Source organism: Pygoscelis adeliae, unplaced genomic scaffold (assembly GCF_000699105.1).
Source record: "Pygoscelis adeliae isolate BGI_AS28 unplaced genomic scaffold, ASM69910v1 Scaffold101, whole genome shotgun sequence".
Classification (NCBI taxonomy): Eukaryota; Metazoa; Chordata; class Aves; order Sphenisciformes; family Spheniscidae; genus Pygoscelis; species Pygoscelis adeliae.
The window spans coordinates 7320240-7333010 of NW_008824238.1; the positions used below are offsets into that span (position 1 = coordinate 7320240).

General features: G+C 37.0%; 1 protein-coding gene across 1 annotated transcript in view; it reads right to left on the minus strand.

The window, feature by feature from the left end:
* SULF1 (sulfatase 1) overlaps positions 1-12771 on the minus strand; it is a 67345-nt gene that overhangs the window by 758 nt on the left and 53816 nt on the right. The window contains exons 12-19 of the mRNA XM_009335041.1: positions 11908-12154; positions 10027-10123; positions 9847-9941; positions 9359-9424; positions 8698-8870; positions 6195-6337; positions 5968-6091; positions 5032-5065 (exon numbers count right to left, since the gene is read on the minus strand). Of these exons, the coding sequence (XP_009333316.1) occupies positions 5032-5065; positions 5968-6091; positions 6195-6337; positions 8698-8870; positions 9359-9424; positions 9847-9941; positions 10027-10123; positions 11908-12154 (979 nt within the window). The remainder of the gene's footprint in view (positions 1-5031; positions 5066-5967; positions 6092-6194; positions 6338-8697; positions 8871-9358; positions 9425-9846; positions 9942-10026; positions 10124-11907; positions 12155-12771) is intronic.

Genomic DNA, 12771 nt, shown 5'->3' on the forward strand with positions numbered 1-12771 from the left:
CAAGAAACTCCCTGTCTTCTGCTACATCCTTGGACTGAGTAAAGAAGAGCAAACTCTGGTCTAATGGGGCTTTGTGATGACAGTCAGAGGTAAATCTTTCCTCTGATATTTCAGGGCAGGAAAGATGCTTCAGTATACGAATAATCCATTCGCCTTTCCTGAACACTCCACCAAAATATAGAATAAATGAACAATGGTTAAGTATAAAAGATGGGACTAACTCTGAAAGCCATTAGTGACCTGAACTTCAACAACGCCCACAGCAATTTGGTGTCCGGGTAGCTTGAGGCATATGGTCTACAAACCAACCAGCCATAGGTTATTTAATAAATGATAGCCAAAGGTAGTATTTTATTTACTTTGTAAACATTCATTTTAATTTACATGGAGCAATTATGAGAAATAAAAGCTGTAAGAACTTGGTGTGAATTAATGTATAGGACTGCACCACTCCGTAAAATAGTGTTAAAATATACATGGATATAGAACCTCCTAAAGGTTTTCTTTTTTTTTAATTAAAAAAAAAGCTTTCAAAGAAAATGTCTAACAGCTTTATCAAATAATAAGTTTGAATAAAAGGCATACATATGTCTATAAGTAGCAATGGGGCTGCATTTTATATTAATCACAGCCAGAAAAAGCAAAGACATGAAGGAAACCCATTGCCAAAAGATTTTTCAAAGTCACTACAGTGACTATAGTGACCCAGATTATCAAATGTAGTGTGAAATTTTATATTGACAAGTAACATTGAACACCACTATTTCATTTAATTCACTGCGCAGACTGTGTTCAGTCCAAAGATTTTATCAACAAAGTGGACTACAAAGAAAAACTAATCAGGTAATGCAAAAGCCTGTCAGGGAAAGTGGCAAATTTGTCCTTGCAAATGATGTTGTAGGCAATATTTAGTAATTAGTTCACTGAGATGACTTACTCTCTGAAAATTGTACAGGCAGGTAGGATAGTAGTAATTACCTTGGAAGTTCAAGTGGCTGTAGTCCAACAGCGTGAACTGAGCACAAATATTTATCTGTATTGAACCCTTCATCCCTACAGTGGGTTCTTGGCATCTCCGTTAATTTGTTTGCATTTTAACTTGGCCTTTCTCATGGTTCAAGTAAAACAGAAGATACAACTCGTATCTATCATAGCTTATATACTTTGCTTCTTTATTAGCTTGGGATTTCACAGTGGAAAGAATTTCTCCACTATTTAGTCCATCATATGGAAAGTCAGAAAAATACCATTATGGTCAGAAAAAAACTTGATATTTTCTTATGAAGAGGGGCCTTATTCTGCACCAAAGAGACCACTTTCCTTACTTGGAAACACCTGAATCTTTGATCTTAATTGATATTTCTTCACTTAATACAACAGCTGTAAATATTGTACAATGTTAAATTTAAATATCTTTTTTTTTTTAAAGCAAGTTCTAGAAATATTTTTTTTGCAAACACTTGGCAAACTCCCTATTACAGGAGGCAACACAAGCTTTTTGGATCTGATAGGACAGCTATGACAGAGCGTCTTCCTTCTTTCTTTTCCTGAAGTAGACAAGAGAAATAAAATCATGTTATGGCCACATGAGAGCCATCTTCATAAGACAAATTATGGACAATTTGTTTCCTGAAACAAAAAATAATTAAATAGTGCAGAGGTTTCAAGAAAAAAAAGGTCTTACTATTCCAGCGCTTAGAGGTATAAAGGGCCCTAGAAAACATCATACGAAGGGATGCATTTTTAAGGAATTTAGTCACCAAACCCTCTAAGATATTAACCACACTGCAAATGCAACAATCTTTAAATTTTGCTCCGTTATTATTTGTATTGATAGTTTCATATGTCTTTTTCTTTGCCAAATCAGAGCCTGTAGGAAAGTCGGTGGCCGAAGCGGTTTGGTGTGTGACAGCAGAAACTGAAACTGGAGTGCTGCCGTTTGACCAGTGACAGGTCTGGGGATGGACCAGGGCAGCGGAGGGCAAAGCAGGGGCCAGAAAGGCGCCTTTGGGCCCAGAGGAGCCTCTGCTGCCTGTCCCAGGCAGTGGGACAGGGGGGTTGAGCTGGGCAAGCCTGAGTCTCAGGGTGGGTGGTGGGGAGGTCTGGGGGGCCAGTGAAGAGGAGCAGGGTTTTCCATCAGCCTCAGCAGCGGGGCAACGGGTGCTGCAGAGAAGTAAGATCAGCAAGGAGTTTGCTGTATGCCTACAAAATAGCTCAAAGGCTGAGTCAGAGCTACATGGTCCTTCATGCTGGATCTATTTTTTCCCCTCTAAATGTGGCACTGTTTCTGCAGTCTCAGAGGAGTTTCACAGCTGGGAAGGCACTGAGAATTATTCAAAGATCTTCATGTCAAGCAGAAAAAATAACGTGTTTAAACACATGGGACAGAGATAACTTGTATTCATACATGTTAAACAAATAGGAAAGCAAAGTCTTAAGGTCCTAGAGCTGGCTGTATGTTGGTTGGTTGGTTGAGTCACCTCACAGCTTAATTCCACAACTTAGCAGTAAGCATGAAAAGTTTCCCACTGAAATCAAAGCATACAGCGGGAAGGAGAGAGGAAAGAAAAGGTTTTTCCCTGTAAGAAATCTCATTACAAATAGGTGTGAAATGGGAAAGTGCAGATGCATTCGAGTAACAGCATGGCAGTGGTTTCCTCGATCAATATTTTGGAATCTCTCAGCTATGTCATAGATCCAAAAGAGAGAAAAATTGTTGCTAACTGTTCACAGTAGAATATCTTCCGATTTTTAAAAATCAAGATTCACTCTCCAATTATCATACCCCAGAGTCCCATGATGCCATTCGTGGCTGCGTTGTCTCAAAACTAATAAGGGATCTGGATATATCTCCTCTGAGACTAAAGACAAGTGGGTACAATCATCTCCTTGGTGGCTTTGAAAAACCTCAGAGAAGCAGGAGAGGAGAAAGGAGTGTGCAATTCCCACATCCTGTTATCAACCACGTCTGCAGAGTTGTTCTGTCCATCAAAGGACAGAGGTGACACTAGTTCTTCCCCACTGAAGCTCTCTCCCTAGGTGTTAAGCAAACAGCACTATACCGGCTGTTTCCATACAGGCCTGTTGTCTCAATATTGTACTTGTAACACCTGTAGCACGGTACTAACTCAGGACATTTTGAACTGGAAACAGGTCTGAGTGGATGAACTAAATGACCTGAAGGAAGCCTAAGGCATATTTCAGATGATTTAGCAGCATAGGACTTGCCCTTTCTTATTCCGCTGGCTTCTCTGCAGGCATCAAGAAAAGGATCCTCTAAGAGATTGTTTTAATGATTCCTGATAAATGGTTTTTTCTGTTTTAGAAGAGAAAACCAATTTCCACCAAGATGGGGCTTGAACCAAAATGTTGAACCCAGGCATCTGTGTATATTGAGAAACTGGGTGTCTGGAATGTAATGGCAGAGAGCAGTATCACTTGTGTTATACTATACCTGCTATTTATCCCAGTAGCATAATGTTTATTGACTTGGTATCAGAAGTTAAAATGTTTTCATTACCAAACAGCGTAGCAAGATATAATTGAAAGATTAATCCTGTGTGCTCTACTATTTCATGCAATCCTACAGTTCAAAAATGCCATTTCTGTTACATCTCTAGTTAAAATGAGGAATGCTTACAAGGACATCTTCTAATGAAAGACTTAAAAGCATAATTACGGGGACTACCTTCTATCATTGTAGTAACCAGTTCCCACCAGGCTGTAATGAGCAATGCAAACAACTGGGATATAATTAAACGAAAGCTTATCATTTACTTAGATCCCAAAATTACTCAAGTCAGAAAATTCAAAATTGGCTGCAAGGAAAAATTAGATGCTTAAATTGGAGATCTATAAAACATTGAAATACACTATCTTAATTGTTCCCTGGCTGCTGGGAGCTAATGACAAGGTTCTTTTCAGAAGACCCTGTAGAAAAAAAGTTTTATGTAGACTTGTATATTCCTTGGACCCAGTTTACATCTCAGGTAAACAATGTATATCAGGAGATAATCCACCAAAGCACATGGAGAAGAAAATGTATAAAACTGATATACCATGAAAAGGTATCAAGTCTAAATATGACACTTGACTTTAACCTGTTTTTCACCCTGAGTACAAGTATTGCTCAATGAGCAGCAAGTGCAGTACTGTTAAGAACTGAGGTTTTTCAGCCTCTTCAGGCTTTTGCGTTATGTTTGACTGGTTACTCCACCAGGAGGAACTGGGCTCTGCATGATAAACACGTAGGTACGATAAGTACACTTGCAAACAGATAAATATACTTGCAAACATCAGTCTTTCATGTATTCCTCAGGTTCAAACATTAGGTATAAAAACCCTCACCTGGTGCTCTTCCCCAGTTCAAATATTACAATCTTTTGAAGAAATTTCATTTCACACGTGTGTGATCTGGTCTGAAAGCATTGGCCCCCCCTACCCCAAGGAGCCTCATCTTTCTACCATACTTATATTGACCTGTCTCCTGATGGCTTCTGAGCACATGCTGCTCACATTGAGCACTGCTTTTGCTGAAAGCAGCATCTGCCAACATTTCCTAAAGCCAGTGAGAAGATTTTACTTTACTTCCATAGGTTGATTAGGCTCTTTGGATACATTTACCTCAGAAAGCTTTTTAAGCACATTTGGTTTACGTTTAAAAAGCAGCTGTACAGACTTCCTAAATAAAACCAGAAAAAAAACCCAACCCATTCAAAATCAACCCAACAACCGGAAAACAACCCAAAAGAAGTGATTCTTTTTGTGTCATTTTCCCTGTGTAAACATCTAAGAAATACAGGCATGGAATATGAGCTGTATGAAGTCTTGCTATGACAATGAGCTACGTTAAATGCAGAATGGTAGATCTAAAAAACAATGGCCAAGTTCAGTGTAAAGTAGTTAGAAAATGCATGCATCAAAAGCTATGCTGTGTGCAACATGGCAGGATACAGACATTAGTTGAAATGGACTGGAGTCATGCAATTATTTGGAAAGAAGCTGCTGAGAAGAATAAAAAAGTGTGGATACCTGTGTGGATCATAGCTTCCTCCATCTTTATTTCCTGATATAGGAAAATACAAGAGTAACTTTTGTTAGTGTTTAGAACTTGTAAAACCATTCACAATGCAGTTGTCCATGCACAGCGTCTAATTCCTAAAAAGAAATGTACTGTGTTAAATAAAGACAGAGCTGCAGTCCAACAAAGATTTCCTGGAAGTTTTATATAAAGGAACTGAAAAACCACAGTTTTTCAAAAGTAATAAAACCCCCAAACAATTAGATATTCTAAAAAAGAGAAACATTTATAGCTGAAGAAAGAGATACAAAGATGCAACACTACAAATTATGTAGAAAGGAATATTCCTGTAAAAAAAATCGCAATATTCAATCAACCAAATTTAAGTGCAATGAATTCCAGAGTTATGAAGTATAAATACCAGCTATTTTTCTACTCAGAGACTGTTGTAAAGTACTACTGCTTTCCTCAAAAACGGGGGGGACTACTGCTGATTAGAAGTTTGCAACGTTAAGTCTCAGTTGCGGTGTAGAGCCTGAGGTTGTTCATATAGACAAACAGCAACTGGAATAAACACAGGATTTAATACCTCACCTGCTGCTGGGAGACAAAACCTAACCAAATAAACCCTGCAACAGAGAATAGAGTTATGACTATGAAAGATCTGCATATGCTTGCTATTGACGAGCTCAAATAACATGATAACATTTCTGCAACATTTCTGTCAAATCTCATTGTTTGCCATCAACATCTGTCTAGAATAATCTGTGCAAACTTGCAAAGGAGCTTCTTGGTTATGCAGTTGTGCAGGATGGTGTATGTGGATCATTGCGAACTACTCAGAGCAACACTTAGGAGAGCAACAATTCATGGATACAATTAGTACTTAAGCAGATGAAAAAAAAAAAAGAATAAAATGGAAATAAACACTTCTATTTTTCTTGTACCTGTTTCAAGCCCCTTCGGCCTCGGATTGCATTGCTTATAGCCTTGACAACTTCGCAGTTCCATTAGCTGTATATGTAATTGATTCAAAATGCCTCTTTCCACTGTATGTACTGTATTCGTCAGCTGAGAAAAAGAGGAATGGAGGGAAAAAATACTCATTAACAGAAATAAAAAACCCCTAGAGAAGTCTGGTGAACAACATTTTGTAACAGGGAAAGGGGTTTACCTGATAGGGATCAGTGTTCATATCAAAATATTCTAAGAAGCCAGTCGCAAACTCACAAAAGAGGAAATTGTGGGTGTCATTAACTGTTCGCAAACACCAATAAGTGTTGTTATTCGAGCTTGTGCAAGCACAGAAAGAGCCCACTGTAATTAAAGAAACAAGTTATTAGTTTTCAGTAAAAAATAATATGCTTGTTTCTTGTACTAGTGAAACCTCTATAGGTTTTCAGGTACTTAAATTCTAGATCAATTTTTTAAACATCTTCTATTTGAATAATCTTAGAGTCTCATCTGAAACAGAATAAATGTTGCTAACACGTAATTTTCACAAACATACAGTTAATGAAAAGAGAAGGTAGTGAATCCTATAGTTAACGAGGCATATTCTGTTCTGAGTTATATAAGGTTTATTGGGATTGAGCAGAATTCAGACTTTACAAAAAGACAACACAAATCCTGATCCTTAAGATTTGTATACAGGATTCCTTGGAATTGCTTACTACATATAAGGATACTGTTTCCCCCAACAGTAAGTAACCTTAACTTAGAGCCTCTGAGATGCAAGTACAACAGAAAATTACAGAATTATAAGCACTACAGAGGAAGGTGAAATTGCTAGTTGATATCATGAGTGAGATGGAAATGACACAGCAGTCAAGAAAGCGCGAGGCAGTGTATGGGAATGAGGCAAGTGAGAGAGATGAGGCAATGAAGAGATGGGTTTGCAAGCAGGGAGCTTGCCCAGCACCTTGAATGCAGGAAAGATGGAAGAACCAAGGTGAGAAGGAAGACCAATGGATAATCCTGTGCCTCATTTTAAGCAGCTCTCCCTTACTGGCTTGAGTTTTCCACTTAACTATTATTTTGAACTGCAATCCCTCATTTCATTTTTTTGATACACAAATAAGATGGAAATTGAAGCACTCAGTCAGGCCTTTGTAGGACAATCCCAAGCAGTGTAACTGGAGTACATCTTGTTTTCACTTTTCAACCTGGGGAAATCTAGAACAGGCTTCCGCTCCAGACTGAAGACACCTGGGTCTGGGTGTCACAGTGATCGGAGCAGCCATACAGGAGACCTGGGTATGTCTTGTCTATAGTCTTGTTCTGCCAGCCGAAAAGGCTGTAAGAAAGGTATCTCTCTTAATTTTCAAACAAACTGCTAACAAAGTTTTGCTATAGAAGAATGAATGTCTCTTTAATTTCAGTAATAAAATATTAATATTGCCTTAGATTTTTATTTAGATTTATTTAGATGTTACTAGTACTGTGACTAGCTGTAATGGTATAAATGTTTTGAACAAACTCCATAAAAATAGTAATGGTATTGGACCTTTTTATCTGTGTAATGTGAATCAATACATTAGCTCTTCTTTAAGTTATGGACTGCGTCAAAGGGACTTTTTTTTTTACACCATGACCGTTGCTGGAGCATTGCCAGAATGCACAGCAATATGAAAACACTTTTCAGAACTGTTTGTTACTCCACAGTTAAAAAGTAATAAGCCAATTTAATTGTTGTCTTTTAAACAAAAATCATGCATATGACTGCTTTAGGAACATCTTAAAATGCAAAAAGCATATTAACAGAAGTCCTAGTGCAATCAGAACAGATTATCACCGGGAGACAACTTCTTTCTCCAAATGAAAAATTGTTCTTAGCAAATTTTCTGCTTGGAGTCAAGTATGTTGTAACTTAACCACTATTTGATCTTGAAGTTTTTGAAAGTAAAGGTTTCAATCACTTTTCTTCCTCCGCCACCAAAGATGAGAAAGGTCTTGTTTTGTTAATGTTGAATACCAAGAAATGTTGAAACATGCCTCAATAGGATGGTTATCTATATACCTTGAAGTTTAAAGGAACTTAAAATATTTTCTAGCTCTAATATTTTGTTCTTATATAACAGGTTAGCCTTCCACAGTTGTGACTTTTAAATTCTTTCAGAATATAAAAAAATGGGCATAATGAGAAGAATTCATAAGGGGTAGTATCTGTATTTTCTTCACGATAAGGTAAGTTTTTTATTATATACTTGGAAATCAAAATGATAAAATTAAAGTAGACCTTTTATGTGCTGAAGTTTGTGACAACATTAAAGGTCAAGTCCCAAAAAGGATTTGTGACAATTGCAAGAATAAGATTATTATTAATAACTGGAAACCCAATTGAAATTCCTATTAAATACTTAGTCATCTTGATCTCCAAGAGATGACACAAATCTCAGTGGCTGGTTATGAAAGTCTATGTTTTAGAGGCCAACTCTCCTTTATGTTTCTGCGGTGTTTAGCATCAAGCCTCTTGTGATAATTTAATATAAATAAGTAATGCCACAATTACAAACATACTCAAGCGACATTCTTCCTTCATACTTCAGAATAACAGCAGCAGCAGCTTTACTAAGTGCCAGTTCTTCAAAATAATGCTCTGACTGCATGAAGTGCAAACTCTGTAACACAGCAGAGGATAACCTAGATCACGTCTGCCTGTGGAGGTTAAGACTTACAGCTCCAGAACGGTGCTGTTTGCCAGTGGTTGTTGTCGTGGGTAAAACACGTCAGTCCAGGAAGGCTACACTCGTCTCCTTTCTTCTGGCGCTTTTTCCCCTTCCTTTCCTTCTTCCTTCTCCGATTCTCTTTGAACAGCTGCAGTTTGCCATCCACTTCTTGTGCTGCTTCTCTGTTCAGAAGGAAAGTTGGGCATGGCTAACAGAGAACAGTCTCTATTTGGTTAACAACAGCATTAGCAGCTTTTACATCTTTCTGGCTCTTTTAAAGATGAGAAGATGAGAATATGCCCCTCTTCTAGCTCAGCTTCCACCCCAGTTGTTATGACGAAGGTGTTCTCTTCAGTAAGCATGAGAAATGATGCACTGTTGCATTTAGGTTTAACTGGATCTTTTTAACAATTGTGAGGTTGATCAGCTTCTGAAATGATTAATTTCATCCATTTTCTATCAATAGGTTTTAAAAATATTATCCATAAACTTTCACAAGTCTGTCCAAACCTACTGAAGACTTCTTGTGAGAGGTTGCTATATGTGACGTTTTCTTCCCCTTGCCTCCTCCCTTCCCCTCTCCACGAAAAAAAGCCAAAACCCAAAAAATTATATTTCTCCAGTCACCAAAAAGCCAGCTGAGAGAGTGAGAGGATAATAACAATCTTACTTGAAGGGATGAAGATGGCTCTTGAGTTTCTCTTGGGCCTTTACCCCTTTCTCTTTGTTGTAATAGCTACAGGGAAAATTATTAGGAATTATCAAGTCATGAAACGATTTTCAACACAAAAACAAACCAGAAACATACCATCTTCGACATTTTCTTAAAGAACTACACAGAATGACTTCTGATTTTCACTTAATTTAAAGAAGTTAGATCTGCGTGAGTGATCCTATGCTAGATTATAGCAAAACTACATCTGGGTTCAAATATGTTAGTGGAATACAAACATATTTAGTCTTAAAATGTTTACATTTATCTTCTTTTGATTCACAGTAGTTTCTACTCTTAAAAGCGATCTAACTAAAATGAGTACCTACAGTGGTTATAAACCTCAATAAAGCATATGTACTTTCTTTTCCACCTCAAAAAACTTGGAAAATGTGTAAACCTTAGCAATCGGTGTAGCTTTCAGTGTTGAATGTCATGTCTCTTACCTCTGTTTACTACAGTCACATTCATCTGGTTTTCTTCTTTTTAGGTGTCCTCTAACTTCCCTCAAATTCTTAATTTTGTCTTGGAGAGCCTCAATCTGCAGAGAATATTTCCAAGTCAGAATTATTCTTTGAAAAGGTAGCAGTGCAAACTCTTCACTCAGATTTTAAAATACCTCTTACCTCCTTATCAATGTAAGCCTTGTGGTCCTTCCAGGCTCTGGCGGATTGGTACAGCTCCCTCTCACAGTGAATAGTGTCATTTGGAAGAATAAAACATCTGTAGACATGAGTTTAACAAATAGGAAGAAGAAGGTCAGTGGTTTCCTAATTGCCTACCCATTTCTTCTCTTTCTTCCAACATTCCTAATCAATACTTTGTTATACTCTGTTAAGAAATAAATAAACTCTACAGGGTCTTCTTATGTTGACTTAATAATATTAATAATTGCTTCAATCTGTTTTCTCTGCAAAATAAAAAAAAAAAAATCCTCATCCATGACAGATGCACTGTGCCTGCTATACAAAAATGCAATGGCACAGCCATCTTGGAGATTCTTAATCCAATCAGAAATGAAATTGAAACTGAAATAAAAATCTGTTCAGAATTTAAAGCCTCTTAACTAAACGTGCCATTGCTTATTTTAACCACCAGCTCCTGAGAAATACATTCCTCTTGCCACATGAATGCGAACCATCTTCCAAGTATGCAAAATAGTCAAGAACAGAGCATACAGTCAATGGGCTAAAGATCAATACAATCAGTAAAGAACAAAAAGAATTGAAGTTAGAGCAAAGAGTTCAAACAAGTGGTTAAAAAAAAGCCAACAGAACATTCAAGTTAAAAAGTGATGCAATGACAAAAACGTTCATACCAGTGTTTGAAAAAACAGCTCTACCAAGAGAAAAAAAGCACGTGGAAGGACAAGGAGGTGGACTGAGATAGAAAATCCAGCAGACTACAGGCTGGGCTTTCAAAGGCTCCATCCTGACAAACAGAAATTCCTTAATTACAGAAATATATTCCAATTTTATAGAGACAACCTTTCTTGTGTTCTGCTTCATCAGAACCATTCTTTTAATTTTTGAGAAGAATAGCAGAAAGGAAGATTTAGATACTTATCGTCCCATCTATTATGTTTTTTTCTTCACTCACAGAATTCTGAAAACAATACTGTATTCAGTAAAAGTCAAAACACTTTATGGAGAAATAATAACTTTTCCAGAAAGCTATCAAAGGCTTTATTAATGCCATGGTTGGAAATTATAAATGTAAAAAAAGGATAAGTTTTACTTATTCAAAATTAACTTTTATGTTTTCCTTGATGTTAAAAAAAAAGAAGAAAAGAAAAGAGAGAAATGTTATTTACATTTTTTAATCTTTTAAACACAATAAAAAGGATAAAATAGAAGATTTTTATTGCCTGTGTCTGCCTGGCTTTTCAGATCAATCATATTAGCTTTTTTAAATTAAAAAATACTTTGAGATTTTTGCCTTTTCATTCAGATTTAGTGCAGGGCTAAAAATTGAAATCTAAGCATCTTCCAGGATGGAAAAATGATTGTGGGTCTCTTCAGGGATCAACAGGTCTAATGTATCTTAGCTAATGTTACTGGCTGCAAACAACTAAGCATTAAGAAAGATGATGTAACTGATCTAATCCATCCTCATTTAGTGTGGGCTTTCAATCCTCTCAAATTTAAGCCTCTATGCTAAGCTGGTGGCCCAGACTTTATAAAGAACAGCAGGAGTGTCAGCTTCACAGGGTGATTAATGCATCATAAGACGCATGTTTCAATACAGAGGATGAATCTCCCTCTGGAGATGCCTATCCCTCTTCAGAAATAAAATCTAAACTAGATGCCTCCCTTTAAAATACACATACTGAAGTTAAATGATTCCACCTACTAAGAAACAACTCAGCTTTATCTAAAATCTACAGCATAGTTTTAAGTTCTTAAATATTGTAACCATAAAATTGTAAAAAATTGAAAGAGGGAGAATACACTTAGAAAACAAAGATTTCATTTTAAGGAAAAAAACCACAGAAAAAGCAATTGTACTTGTGCGTCACTCTGACAGAGTTGGGTTGACCTATAGCGTCAGTGCCATCAGCGATCATTGCGTCACCAGGAGCACCATCGGTTTCCTCTGCTTCTTCCTCATTTTGAGCATTGTGACGCTTGGTGATACTTTTGGTCTTTAACACCTGCAGTTCTTCCTCTTCAAGATTTATGTCATATATTTCACCTTCAAATTCCACAGATAAGGACCGGGTTTGGCGAGTGTGAACAAATCGGGGTTTGTATTCTGGAGCAGAAGAAAGAAACATTCCCCATTGCATATACATATGTACATGACCCATGCCACGAACACAAAGCATACTCCAAAGAGCAAGAATGCCGTTCAGTAAAAACAGCTTATTTTTTCTGTGGCTTTACAGAAACTTATTTAATGATTTTTTGATATGAAAGTGTCGAGGCCCACACTTTCAAGAGTAGCATGAAATTTCAGTTGCTTCAAGGTTTGCATTTCATGCTACTCTGACCTTGTGCCAGTTAGCATCTATATCTCCAAATAAAATCAGTATCTTAGAAATCAGATATCTAGAAAGAGACACTCAAAAAATCAGAGACCACAGGATTAGAAACCACTTTAGAAAATTAAACCATTCACTACTGTGAAGCAAGCTCACCACCTGTAAACGTCTATGTGACATGTTTGACTTATGCTTTAGAATAAAAATGACTTTTTAAAAGGATAACACCTTTTCCTTTTTAAAGGTAGGTATTAAAAGGGCAAGAATCCATCATATACGAGTGTATATGTGTCTATACGTAGATACGTAGAGAAATGAGAATGTTGTAAAGGAGAAAAGCATAACAAATGGACTTTTTCTGATGCCCCCTTCAGATGTTTTCCATACT